The sequence below is a fragment of the Agelaius phoeniceus genome, chromosome 3, assembly GCF_051311805.1.
Source record: "Agelaius phoeniceus isolate bAgePho1 chromosome 3, bAgePho1.hap1, whole genome shotgun sequence".
Lineage (NCBI taxonomy): Eukaryota > Metazoa > Chordata > Aves > Passeriformes > Icteridae > Agelaius > Agelaius phoeniceus.
Window position 1 is genome coordinate 30,392,295 of NC_135267.1, and position 14,616 is coordinate 30,406,910.

General features: G+C 36.0%; 1 protein-coding gene across 1 annotated transcript in view; it reads right to left on the reverse strand.

Annotated features, from left to right (window-relative positions):
* Window positions 1-371: 371 nt before the first annotated feature.
* Window positions 372-14,616, reverse strand: part of MYOM2 (myomesin 2) — a 71,506-nt gene continuing 57,261 nt past the window's right edge. The window contains exons 29-37 of the mRNA XM_054629722.2: window positions 12,432-12,545; window positions 11,018-11,105; window positions 7,965-8,003; window positions 7,183-7,288; window positions 4,458-4,621; window positions 4,094-4,130; window positions 3,949-3,971; window positions 3,089-3,144; window positions 372-1,304 (exon numbers count right to left, since the gene is read on the reverse strand). Of these exons, the coding sequence (XP_054485697.2) occupies window positions 978-1,304; window positions 3,089-3,144; window positions 3,949-3,971; window positions 4,094-4,130; window positions 4,458-4,621; window positions 7,183-7,288; window positions 7,965-8,003; window positions 11,018-11,105; window positions 12,432-12,545 (954 nt within the window). The 3' untranslated portion in view covers window positions 372-977. The remainder of the gene's footprint in view (window positions 1,305-3,088; window positions 3,145-3,948; window positions 3,972-4,093; window positions 4,131-4,457; window positions 4,622-7,182; window positions 7,289-7,964; window positions 8,004-11,017; window positions 11,106-12,431; window positions 12,546-14,616) is intronic.

Genomic DNA, 14,616 nt, shown 5'->3' on the forward strand with positions numbered 1-14,616 from the left:
GATGCCCATCCTATTTATGTTTCACAATAAAAATGTATTGAAAATTTTGCCTAGTAGAGCATCACTTCACACATGGAAGAGCTCCCTTGTTCTTTTCACTGAGAGGAGAATCAAAAACATAATTATTTTAAGTGACTGAATTGTATACATATCTTCTGGTGCCAGGTTAAGCTTGACCTGTATTGTAAAAAGTAAAATTAATGTTGCAAGTGCCACCCAGTGACTGTGATTAACTATAATTTGCATTCTTTATTGAAAGTCGATAGTCTGCATGCTACCAGCTGTGAAATTGTGCAATAAGCAATAATTAAACAATGAAGAAGAGTAAATAGAACTAGTTAGGCATGATTTGGAGTAGTGAGTAGCAAAGGTGACTTTTAAAGTTTTATTAGCAGAGAGCAGGAAAAACAAAATACAATCATGTGATCTATGGCTCAGTGAGTAAAGAGTGAACATTTGTAAAAGTCTACTAAAGTCACACTATTGATAGAACAAGAGTATCACTACTGAAGCAAGACTATTCACTAAACTTACAGGAATAAGGGCTTCAAAGCCCAAAGGACCATCTCTGAATATCTATCTAACTGCAGATCACCACCTTTACTGGCAGGACATTTGTTCTTAGAGGCTTGTTGGATTGCTTGGACTTTGGGGTTTTTTTGCAGAGGATTGACAAGTGTGAAAATAAAAGTTTACTGCAGGTTTGTAGGTTTTGGAACTTGCCATTTCATATGGGAACCCCTGGCAGGAATTTGTCTTTTCACTGTTTGCAAGTCTTACTCAATTATATGCATTCAAAATGAGATTGTTGCAGATGTGTACAGCACCACTGCACAGCTACCTCCCTAAGCAAACTTAAAAACTCAGTTTCCCTTTGGACATTACCAACAAATTTTGTGTGGCAATAGCTCAAACACAGCTCATGTATTCTATACATTTGTCAAACACAGAGTGAAGCTTCACTTGTTACAGAATCTTCATTTGCCCTCAGGTTTGAGGACTTCTTCTGATGGTGGTATTGGCCTAGGTTTAGCAAGTTGGCCAGGCTTAATTTCAGGCATTTTTTCACCATGTCTGTACACACTTACAGTGACATCCACTGTTTCCCCACCATACTTGTTCTTGACATGGATGCTGTATTTGCCTGAATCTTCTGAAGTCACCCCCTTGATGCTTAAACTGGCATATTTCCCCTGTTCCAGTGAATACGCAATGTGCTCATCAATTTCAAAGGCCTTGTCATTCTTGAACCAAACCACTTCAGGGTCAGGATTTCCAAATACAGTACAGGTCAGATTCAGTGTCTGAGGGAGATAAACAGAAGTTTGAGATCAGTATTTGTTTAACCTCTGTATTACTTTTAGGCATTTTTTATTCTTAGCTAATTAAACTAAGACATGATATCATATTCTTGAAGACTGAAAAGTAAAGTCCCTAATATTTATTTTTCCCTTGATTCAGACTTTCCACCATCTCACCAGTAACTGTGATACAGTAATAGCCTCAGGGCTGCAGTGTCTGAAGATGGTAAGTTGGACTGTCATTTCAGTCCTGCCTGCAGGAGACTCCTGACAACCCATTAGTCTGACATGAGGTTCAGGCAATGATAGTTTTAAAAACATCCTTGAAGCTTCCCTGTACACAGCAGGGAGGAGAACTGAGCAAATCTTTTCTGACCAAGGCCTCCTGAGGTTATTGCTTGAGATGATTAAAAAAAAAAATCACTTAAAAATAGAATACATAACATGAATCACTGGACATTGATTCCAGGTGTGGCTGACTGGAAAAGTGGAAATACTTTATGAAGAATAAATAATACATAAATACTGGTAAAATGCTCTTAAAATCATAGAATGGTTTGGGTTAGAAGAGACCCTAAATATCATCTGCTTGCCATCCCCCTGCCTTGGGGAGGGACATCTTCCTTTCACTAGACAGGGCTGCTCACAGTCCTGTCCAACCTGGCCATGTGTTACATGCATGTGAAGCATATTCAGAAAATAGCTGACATTATCTAATGGACCATCCTGGCAGCTTAGCATTTCTCAATGACTGAACTGAGATTTGAGGAGCTTGTAAAATTTTCATGAGCATTCTTCCAAATTTTTATAGATGTACTGCTGAGCCCAATTTTGACCATCCTCTAAGTGTGTGTGTGTAAACTTCATGTATTTAGGTACAGTGATCACAGAAAAAAAAGGAAAGAAACATCTGAAAACTCACTGCACAGAATTTGGCTCTAGATAAAGTCACCTTAAGAATTCAACATGTGCAGCATTGTGTTTGGAAAGAAAAGAAAAAAGAAAACAGGAAAAAATAAAACAAAAGACCCTACTGTTAACAACCCCAAACTGACAATTTCTACCAGAATTGTTCCTTATATTCTCTCCACATTCCCCTTCAGGGAATGAACATACTTGAGGAATGTTTTTCTTGATTGACGATGACTGAATAGGTGTGATATAACTCAGAGTAAAAATAAAACAGGAAGAAGTTTTCAGTGATCAAAAGCCACATATGTTCACAAATAGAAGTGGTCTTGGACAATTCATGCATCTGAAGTCAGAATGCTGAAGGAAGATTTGCATACATGGGGTACAACGTAGTGGCAAGCTGAGTCAGTGGGTATTCTCGAAGTGATATTGTGTAGGAGGCAAAGTCAACTAATAGCACACAGGAACTAGACTTACTATAAAATATTTAAAGGACTGATGAGACAAACACAAAAACAAAATTTTGGGAAAGTAACGTTGTGTCTAATAGAGTGAGTTTTATTCTTTCAGTCCTTTTTGTAACATGAGCAACATTTAATTACTATTGCTCTCAAAAGTGACGTCATTTAAGAGGAATTAATAATTAAATCATAATAATTAATCAAGTCTCAATAAGTCGGTATTAAAAACTTATCAGATATATTCCACAGTCATTTTAGATAATTTGGGTCTATTCTACTTATGAAATTATAGATTTGAACTAAAAATAAAATTATTCTCCTGCTTTCAGTTTCATGAAACCATTAGCATTCCCTCACATTTTGATATCAAAGTAAACCTCTCACACTGCTCAGCATGACAAAAGCTGTCCTTACCTTCCCATCCATTATAGTAACAACATCAGGCAAACCACCAATGACTTTACCACGATCTAGGGGTTAAAGAAAAATATGGTAATCATATGAAGTTTAGACCTCAAAATTACTCATTTCTTAATGATTTTGGAGTCATGACTCACGGCTTTTTTTCACAAAAAATTCAATTTTTGTGATATTTTGGGAGGGGTTTAATGTGTTGCATAGTCAGTCCCTTTAGATTTTTTTTGCCAAGATTTTGCTACAGCATTCTAAACTGATACACATAACAACCTTGAAGGTACTGCTGAGCTTGACAGTTTATGTTTTGGGCCCAGAGCAAAGTAAGGAGGGTGCTTTTAGCATCTTAGTGGTATCCAAAATCTAAGGAAAAATTTGTTCTGCCACAGACTTTGTGGGCAGAAGCATCATGTCATCACCAGGGAATTGATATAATTTCCAGTACTCCTACAGTCCCTAACTGTAATGAGCTTCCCCACAGTCTGGGTCTCAGCAAGTACTGCAGAACAGGCAGACAATTTTTTACTTAATAGATAGATCCCAATATTCAGTATTCTCAGAAGCTTTCAGACTCAACACCTCCTTGTATGACACACAATTCACATTTCACCAAATCTCTGCAGACACAAGAAGATACAGTGGAGGCTTACAAAATATGTGAAGTGTTTAGTGCATTTCCATTGCAATTAAAGACAACTAAATCCACAAATTACTATTGCTATTGCAATATATTGTGCTAACAGAGGATTTCTGCAGCCACAGAACTCAGTAAGTTATAGCAGCATATCATGATAAATGCTTTAAAAAGAACACTAGATCACATTGTAAAACAGCTATGATAAAATGTAAAATAAACTTACTCTTCTCAGCAAAAGCAGCTGCCCTAAAGTTGTTGAGAAAGAAAGAGAAACATATAATGTTATTGATGAAATTAATAATAAAATATATTTTGACACAGCTGACACTGTTGCTATGGCATTAAAATACAAAAGATGCAGCACTTACTTGAGTCGCTGGAACTCTTCATATGCTTCATCAAAAGCTGTAACCAAACAATTGAGAGAGTTATTTTCCATGAACATAACTTGCACTGGGGCTCAATAAACATTTAAACACATACCCATGTTAAAATCCCTTTTAAAACCTGTACAAGTGTCACACAGTAGCACAATTAGAAACCAGACCCTTGAAAACTAATGCAGCTGGTGTTGAAAACAGATACAGGACTAAAAATATAATAACAGTTATAAAACTTACCTATGACTGGTTTTGATCAAAGACTATCTGTTTTTACAGTAATTCTTCTATTTCCAATAAAATCTGCATAATCTATGAAAAGGCACAATACAAATCTGATCTAAAAATATACCTTGCCCAGACAGATCAAGTGTGCGTTTGAAGGTTTCCTTGCCACCAAAGATTTCAAAGGTGTAGTTCCCCTTATCCTTTTCAGTGGGTTCACGTATCTGCAACCAGGCAACATCTTCTCCACCTCCAATCTTCATCTTTTCACCAGAAGAAATCTTAGATTCCCTGGGGAAAAAAAAAAATATTTGTAGAGATGAGTTTGAGTCTTTTCCTGTATGTTGTCCATAGGAAACCATCTATAAAAAAGTCTCAAATGATAACATAGTATTCCTAAGTTATAAATAGATTGCAACTAATGGGCTCATTTTTCCAGAATACTCTTTGCTTCTGGGAGGGAGTATCTAACACTTTGAAAATATTAGCTTGAGTTTTCATTTCTAAGATTCTTTTGTTCACCCTTTTCTCATTCTCCTACGCTCCTCACACAGAGCTATGCTTACATCTTTATGCACATACATTACTCTGTGTGAAAAGGCTTAGGGCTCTGTACACTTCATCCACAGTAAAATATAATACATGGGGGTTGTAAATTATAGGCAAATCACCTTTTTTGATGAAGGAAAGATGTATTTCATTAACTTCAAAAATCAATTAAAAAAAAGGTTCGTGTAAAATTACTCTTGCATCAAGTTGAAGTATGTTTTTGTTTTTAAAAAAAAAAAAACAAGAAAAAATTTATTAACTGTAGATAAGTAATAAAAACTTTTTAAAAAACAATGACATTAGCTTGACTTATCATCACTTCCTAGTTAAGGAAAAAGGAAATGCTCTGCAGATTCAGATCAGGTGGTCTCCTTGTCCACAGTCTGTCATGAACAGAGGAAACAGAAGCAGCTATTTAATGAGAGCATATAAACCAGACCATTTTCAATGGCTCAAGGAGAACTTTCTTCTTTCACTCATTAACTACAGAAATACTTCTTTCCATTCTTCCTCCCCAAGCATCTTTAGCTGGAATTTTTTATAAATGAAGTCTTAGTTTTAGCTTTTTCTTGATCACTCATTTTATTTCCCTAGACAGAAGTGATTTGACTTCATAGCTAGAATTATTTTGATGGTGAAAAAGTATTTTTACCATTTCCCTTTCTTTAAGACAACTTCATTGAGTTCAGCCTACCAAATTAGATTTCTGGATAGAAATGGCTATATATTAGAAAATATTACATATAAAGTTTCCCACCATGCCCTGAGTAGATGATGAATACTAGGTCTAGGACTTGTATTGTATTTCATGCCATGCAAGACAGTGGATAATTAAATGCTCGCAAGAAATTTACATGGTGGGAAAAAAATTAAAATAATGGGTTGTGTAGCATTTTAATTTTTCCAGGAAAAAGAATTTGCTATGACTCCATTTAAAGGAGATTGGAAGTTGGGACAGGTTGGTCATTTGGTTGGTTGGTTTTGGTCTTTTATCTTTAACAGCTCTGATTATAGTCATTGTATTCATATAAGAATTGAAATTTTATTAATTCAGAATCTCTGTTCAATGATCTTCAAGACAATCAAAGTGTAAGACATTATAAAATCTTAAATAATCGGGGGGTTCTCTATGTAAATGCAAATGTAAATGCAAATGTAAATGTAAATGTAAATGTAAATAATATAAATATACTATTTATAATAATATTTCCATATTAGCCATGTAGCATTCTTTACTTTTATACTTCTATGAAATGGATAGTAAAATAGACTGTCACTTTTAAAACTCAAGCAGATACAGTAAAAGGCAGAGGCAATTTTTTTTTTATTTTCCTTGTCATCACACTCATATCACTATTACGAAAGAAGAAGAACTTTGTAAATACATAGTCTGAGATATAAATACAGTTGCACAGCCTTGCAGAAGTGTTCTTGAGCTCCCTGGATGCGATAATTGATGCCCTGATTGTGTTCCTGTCTTCATAGAAAGCATTGCAAATCTAGGACAACACATTGATAAGCCAGACTATTCCTGTCTGAGTCAGACCGGTTCACTGAAGAATGTGGAAGTTGAAACTTCTTGAAACTTTTTAAAATCCTTCAAATATTAACTGCAGTTTCAAACAACTGAGGGCTTGACATAACAAAACATTTGAACACATAATTACCTGTAAACCTGATTGTCTCCAAAGTCAAAGATTAATGTAACATGAGAGTGGAAAACTATTTGCAACTTTAAATCTCATTTTCAGCCATAATCTCAGCTCTGAGGATTATTCTCAAGGTATCCTGTGCCCCATTGAATATCTTTTCAAAGAGGATTATCAAAATTAAAATATTTTTGGTTACTTAAGACTGTATCAGTTTGGAAAAAAATAATTCTAATACAGGCTTTTATTAAACTGTGAGTGCAGCTCCTTGGTATTCACCTAGAACTGGATGAGAGTTTCATGCACTTTAGAGAAAGGGCAGCCCTGAATCAGAAACTTTGCCCAAATATTTTGCTATCTTTTAACTAGTCAGATAATACAACAGAAGACAAACAGCCCTGTGTTGAATAAGAGAACACAATACAGTAAATTCCTTTTTTCTGTCTGTTACAGCCCTCCTGAGGGTGTTGGATGAGCCTTTTAATATTTCTTTTACCTTATGTACTTTCCATGTTGAAAGAGAATATACTGTTCTGGAAAGAGAAATTCATTATTTTGTTCCAATTCATAAATTAATGCCATGGAATAGTAAATATTAAATTGTAAAGACAGTATTTTTTTCTCAAATAAAATTGAAAAAATATTCTCATATACCTGTGGTACCAGCTGACTTTCATTTCTTCATTGTAGTATTTCAAGAAACACTGGAGCCTTATTCCTTCCTCAGTGCAAAGAATCTTCAGTGGAGAGGCTGACTTACCTAGATTAAATAGAGAATATGGGGATCAAATAAGAGAGATAGTGGAATGAACAGGAAATGGAGGAGTGGATTATTTGTGCTGTCTGGACAAAAGAAAATTCAAGACCTGGGTCATGATTTTCAAGTATCACAGAGACAATTGCCATACCTCTCAGGGAACATGTGCTGATTTATATCAGGTGAAAATTCAGTATAAGTTTATGAGTTTATTATCATATACAAGCATCACGACTGGCAAGATCCATTGTGAAATAATAATCTAATCATGTAATTGCCATGAAAGAGTAGTGTAATGATTCTATTTGCATAAAAATTTTATTCTTGTGAAAACCCTGTTCTTTAAGGGGAAAGAACAGCTTCTCACTGGGAACAGATTCAGAACCTCTTTCTCTCTATATCAAGGTTCACTTACTGATGGAAACCAGGAAGAAAATTATTGCTGCAACAATTTCACAGTATCTAAACCAAACAAGCCAGGTGGAATAATACTTTATTCCCTTTTAACAGTGCCAATTAGCAAGGTCAAAACTGCCTGTTCAGAAAATTATTAATGCCCATAATAATATACCATTGGGACTCTCTGAGATTTCCCACTTAAAATAAAAGTTTTCTGTCTCAGCCTCACATGACTTCAAAATAAAACACTACACAAAAATTCAAGACAGCATTTACTTACCACTCATTCCACTCAATGCTAGCATTATATCATCATAAACTGCAAAGAGAAAGAAAAAAAAAAGGAAGAAAATGTACCATCAAATTTCAATCAGAATATAGCTTTTTTATGTTCAGTTTAATTAAAGCAATATGGGTAATCTTCATATCCTTAAGCAAAGAAAACCATTAAATTGCAACAGGTGTAAAAGACAAATTGGAAACTGTCTGTGTACAGCATATGAATTCTATGCTATGTCACTCAGGATCTCAGCCTTTTGTGGAGTCAGCTGTCTGGTACCAAATCTTTGTCTCTCTCCCTTAGGCCAGCAAAAAGAAAAAAAAGTCATTAAAACTGAATAGTTCACATTCAAAGGAGAGTGCAAGTGAAAAAGAAATTATCTCATTCTTGGCAAAAACAGTTTCACCTTCTCGCTGTAGGGTGGTATTTGACAGAAATGAAGTCCTTTAACAGCAAGTGAAATAAAGCAGGTATCATATCAAGCTTTTGAAATATCACAGAGCTGATGGGTTTGCAGCAGGAGAGAACCCCAGAGACAAGGGCACGAGAGTGAGGGACCCTTTCATAGCAGTCTAAGGAATGCATAGTCAAGTCTGAAGGATGCTTATTCAACACTGGTGAATTTTTATGAAAATAGTAGACAGAGAAATGTGTGAAGTTCAGAAAATACTACTTATATATTTGTTCTGTATTGATTTGTATATGCACATTTTTGTCTCAGCTAAAAAATCATGATACAGTTCCATAATTTTTTGCTATCTCCAGTATGCTTCTACTAACACCTTGACATAAAGACATGAATTGCTTATTATATATATCTTACATTACAGGTGTCAGAGAAGGTAGGGTTATGTTAACCATACCATCTGAATGAGGCTGGGGGTTTTTTTCTGAGAAAATAATGGGCAGAATTAATGCAAAGGAAAAACACCTGGGAGACTATCAATTGATAATACAGCCTTCTGCAATAAACCACAGCTTAAGACTTCAACCTGATACTCATCTTTTCCTCTTGTTACAGATACTTCCTCCATCTGCTGAAAAGGAATGTTAAGATTTCTGTTAAACTGAGTTAATTTTTTAACACATCTTTCTCTTCCTATTAGGAGCTGGGCAAAAAATATTCATTATTTAGGACAAATGTCTACATGTGGTTGGGATGAATGTAGATTCACTTTGGCCTGTTTGGTGTGACCTAAGGAAATATATCCAGGGAAGCACTTTTCACCAAAGTTAAGTAAAATTCACTCATGTTGGCAACAGATCAGTGTTTGTTATGCACTCAGAATCACAGAATATTGTGAGTTGGAAGTGACCTACAAGAATCTTGAAGCCCAAGTCTTAGGTGACTAGCCCATACAGGGATCAAACCCACCACCTTGGCATTATTAGCACTATGCTTTAACCAACTGAGCTCATCTCAGGGTCAAAGTAAACAGACATTTTTAAGTGAAAAAATATTAAATGTAAATAGAATTGCTGTATCTCACTGTGATGTCTGATATTATACAAAACCTTTTCTAAATATCTATCGTGCATCTATTTTAGATTATAGTCTCTTATTTGCATTTAACTTCATTTGAATGTCAGTGGATACTGAGCTTGAAGCAACTTGCCCCACAGAATAAGCAGTCTTCCCTGCTCCTGCTTGACTGCTCTTTTTATCCTTTATGTTTCAAGGCTAACTCCACCATTTAGGAGAGCCATTTTCTGGTTTAATAGGGCAGTTTTCATGGGTTTGCTGGTTGACATTTTCAAAGCCTCCTGGACCCACAGAATTAGATACTGTGAATTCTCTAAACAGGCATTTCACTGTACATTTCAAGGTGTGCAACGCAGTTTGCCATACCTGAAGTATAGTCACTGGAAGCCCTGACCATATGAGGGAGACCTACTGACCCTTTTGTTTATTCCAGTGGTCAGGATACACATACACAAATCCATAGACTAAGGGAATATCTGTGTATATATCAAAGGGCAGGAAGGGAGGAGGTGATTAACGAGAATATATTGCAAAGTGTGGGACCTGAGCGTGACATAAATAGTATGGAATAAGGGACAGAAATTGTACTGGTTTTGCCTGGAATAGAGTTAATTTTCTTCATAGCAGCTTTATGGTGCTGTGTTCTGGATTTGTGACTAAACCAGTGTTGGTAACACAGGGAGGTTTTAGCTGCTCCTGAGAAGTGCTTGTACAATGTGGAAATCTTTTATTTCTTCTCCTCAGACTGCCTCACCAAGAGGAGGCTGGGGGTGCACAAGAAGTCAGGAGATGACACAGCCAAGAACAATTGACCCCAAGTGACCCAAAAGACATTTCATACCATATGATATCATACCCAGTATAGAAAGCTCAAGGAAGAAGGAGGAAGTGAGGAGCATTTGAAGTGATGGTGTTTGTCTACCCAAGTCACTGTTACATGTGATGGAACCCAGCTTTACAAGAGATGGCTGAACACCTACCTGTCCATGGGAAACTGTGAATGAATTCTTTGTTTTGCTTGTATGCACACCTTTTGCTCTACCTATTAAACCAAATTAAACCTATTTAGCTCAACCCAGGATTTTTTCACTTTTCTTCTTCCAATTCTCTCCCCCATCTCACTGAAAGAGAGTGAGCAAAAGGCTGTGTGGGGCTGAGATGCCAGCTGACACTAACCCACAGAACAGTTTTATAATTTAGAATCAAAAGCACACTCGGTCCCCACTGAGAGTCCCACATGAACATAGCACTTTGTTGCTTTAGGGTTTTTTGTAGATATTAAAGCTTAAGAAACCTGAGAGAGAGTGACCTCCTATAAAATGGAGTGTCTGTCTGGTTAGAAACATACTTCATCTCCTGCCTGTCAAAATGCTTGAGATTAATCACAAAAATGCCCAGTGTCACCCCTCCTAAAGTGCTGATCTGTAGTTCAGGTCTCTATAACATAAGAGAAATGAAATTCAAAGAATGCTAAAAATATATGCAAATTTGCCATTTGCAAGGATAGATCTTTGACACCTCTGGAGAACATGTGGAGATCATTATTCCATTACAGTAGATCGAATGTTACCTTTTCCTGATAATTCAAGAGAAGATACATCATGACCTCTATCATCTGATAGTGTCGCCTTATAAACTCCTTCATCTTTGCGAGACAGCTGCAAGGAAAACACAAGATATTTACTGACAAACTTGATAATACTACATAGTACTCAATTTGCTCAACACCTGCACAATTTTCTAATTAAAACAACAGAAATTGTACTGTCTTCTGGATAAATAATCTTACCAGAGAGGAGATGGGAGCTATGAACTGCTGTTTCATGCTTTTAAGAATGGAGATGCATTTAGTTCTTAAGCCTAAAACTTATTCTGATTTCAGTTCAATTTCCTCTAGAAACCATGAGGTTTTTAGACTTGTTCCAAAAAGACAGGATTGATCTTGGTCAGTAGAAATTACAAGCACCGTAGTAAGATGTAACAAGGCATAACTGCAACCTACAAAAACTTTAGAAATCTAATTTTTCTTCAAAAAATGATTATTTTTTGAATTATGTAAATCATAACAGCAAATCTATGTCCTGTAACATCAGCTCCTTCATGCTGCTTGCATTCAAGCAGCAACTGCAGCGAAATTATATCTATTCTAAATAATTAATTCAGACTTTATATTCTGAAATCTATCACAGGGATATTGCATTAAAGGCAGTAGGGATTTTTGGGTTTTGTGGGTTTGTTTTAATTTCTTTTAAAACCTGAAGGAAAATATACAAACATTTATATATAGATTGGAGATGACTTAATGCTTACACTTATACAAATCCAGAAGCACATAAACCATAGCAGAAATATCATAAAATTTAATGGCAAGTAACAAGAGTGATCCAAGACAAGTAGAAACCACCCTCCCCAAGAAAGACTACTCAAGAAAAATGAAGTCAGTATCCTCTTTCAAGGGAAATGAAGGAAGGAAATTAGAAGAATATGAAGCCAATAAATAAACTATTTAGATGTAATGCACATTACTGAAAGCAGAAAATCTCATTCTGGTAGGTTTTGTCACTTCACAAAGGCAGCAACTATGCAAGTTAAGGTTTCAAATAGAAGTTGGGTTATCATGTTTGCATAAAGATAAATCTTAAGAAGCCATAAACTTCAAACTTATTTATTTTAGGCAATAAAACTGAAACACTGTTAAAAATGAGGTGCTTGAACAAGTTGAAAAATTAAGGAGTAATAATAAAGAATGAGGTACTGGTCACCCAAGGACTCTAAAGCAACTTAAGCATGAACTCTGAGCTGATTAATAAAAACAGATACTCTTTGCTAGCAATAGTTATTCGCCAGCTAATTGAAGAGTAGAAAATATGTCTTTTCTTACAACTGTTCATAAAAATCATGATAGCTGGCTTGCTGCTTTGTCTGGCAAATCTACAGTGTGTCAAGCAGAAGCTGTCATTTGTAACTGGCAGGCAATACAGTACCTTGGGAATACTGAGGTGACATTCTCCCTTCTGAAGATCAGGCAGCTCCTCAACATCAACCCCAGAACCATCCTTATACCACTTAAAATCAGTCTCCTTCTTTGTGTTTGCAACCTGTACAACAGAAAAGGCACATAAGCCTAGCTATGTCCTGAGGAAATGTATTGCACTGTGGGAAGCCACACAGGTACTTTCAACATATGAAACCAATTTTTTTATAACACATGTCAAATAAAGCTAAGTAAAAAACCAATTTCAACCAAGTCCTACTAAGCAAGTCTCAGTCCTACAGTGTTTCTTTGCAGCACAGTATACAGGTTACAACTTCAGAGCCCTGTAAAATCCTTAAAGAAAATCCCAGCAATCTCTTCCCTTAAATGGTTTTTCACCCTTGCTCTGTGCTTTTGGTTTGTCTAGAGATAGCTGTGGAAGAAGTATCTTTCAAATTAGAGCTTCTGAACTCTCCTTTATCTTTTTGTGTTTGCCCTGTGACTCCAGAGAGCTGTAACACAGAACTTAGGCCCTATCTTAGTCTTCGGCCAATTTGGAGATTTATCCCAGCTACCTAAGCACTATCTCCCGTGGATAAGTTGTAGGAAGCAACTGAAATCACTATTCTGAAAGCATCCAAGACTTCAAAACTGTGACCTGCACCAAAAATCCTTTTTTATTTTACCTTCTACGTTGAGTCCTATGGGATAGACAAAGACCTGAGGAATCTTACAAATTGCAGTCTTTCCCAACAAAAATGGGCTTAACAACATAGTGTATATGCAGAACAGCTGTTTGAAAGCAAGAATTTTGCTGTAGTAGCAGCAATTCATTGAAACAATACTTAAATAGACTACAGCTGTACCTGAAGTACTGTTCTAATTTTGATATAAAAACTGTATATTGGATACACTTGAAGTATTGCTGGATAAACTACCTCAAACTGTGAATTCAAGAAAGCTAAAAGTGCAGGTTTTTTTAGAAACCCCATATATTTTTACCCTCACTTTCAAAAACACTGTTTATCCCCATACCCTTCTAAAAGTCATAAAGGTGCAATGGTATTTTCATGTGTAGCCTGAATTCCCAGTCATTGTGGCTTCGGTAAAAAGACAGAGCTGGCAAGATATTTCTCAGTCCCCAGGCAGTTGTTTTAAAAAGGCTCCTTAAAGAAAAGGCAAAAAACAGAACAAATTACTAGAGGGCAGCCAGGAACTTAATACAGGTCTGCAATAGTTTTCAAGTGGCTTGCTTGAAGGAAAAAAACATGCACCAATTTCTAACCCTTTTATATTAGAGAAGTCATTCCATAGAGGAACAGCTCTATGAAAGAGCTCTGTAAAGGTGACAAATAAGAGGGTCTTCTATACTCATTCCTAGCCATCTCTATCAGACATGCTCAAATTAATCACATCTATTCTTGCTTAATAGCCAGCATGGTTGCTATGGATCTCTGACAGTATTTGAGATCACCACCTGGCCCAAAGCAATGACTTGCTGAAGAAAAGTGAGCAGCATTTTACACTTACCAGTAACTACAAAGTGAATGTTCCTGTAGTCCTATGACATGAGTGGCAATTTTATTTGAACAAAGCCCGAAGGAACAAGCCTTTAATGCTTTTCAACAATTTTTCATCAAAGACTGTTAGCACTCAATCTGACAATAAATAGACTGAGTTTCAGACACATGCAATTTGCAGTGCTGAAGTTATTTCATAATGGCATTTACTATGAAATGTTATGCTTTTCACTGTTTAGCCACACACCAAAAATCTTGCTTTTAAGAGACACAGTACAAATAAGGGCCAAAGTTGTGCAAGAGCAAGTAGCTTCTGAATGTTCTGAAATTTAGAATTACTAGAAGTAAAATGACAGTAGTTGCTAGCATAGGAAGAAAAACAAACACAAAACAAAAACACCATCAAATTAACTTTCAAATGGACAACTGTGTTCCACTGACATTGAGGGGCTACAATACCAAGAACATGGTCATTAATCCCAGCTAATTCAGAATTAAATACTAAGTCAATCCAAAGTCAATCAGGTCCAATCATACAGAAAATAAGGGACATATGAAGTAATATTTGGTATACTCTTTTATAACACCATCCATATTTCTACATCATTTCTGTTATGGGCCTGGATCATACAGTCAGTCCTTTGCCCTACGCAAGCTTCCAGTTGACATGATTTC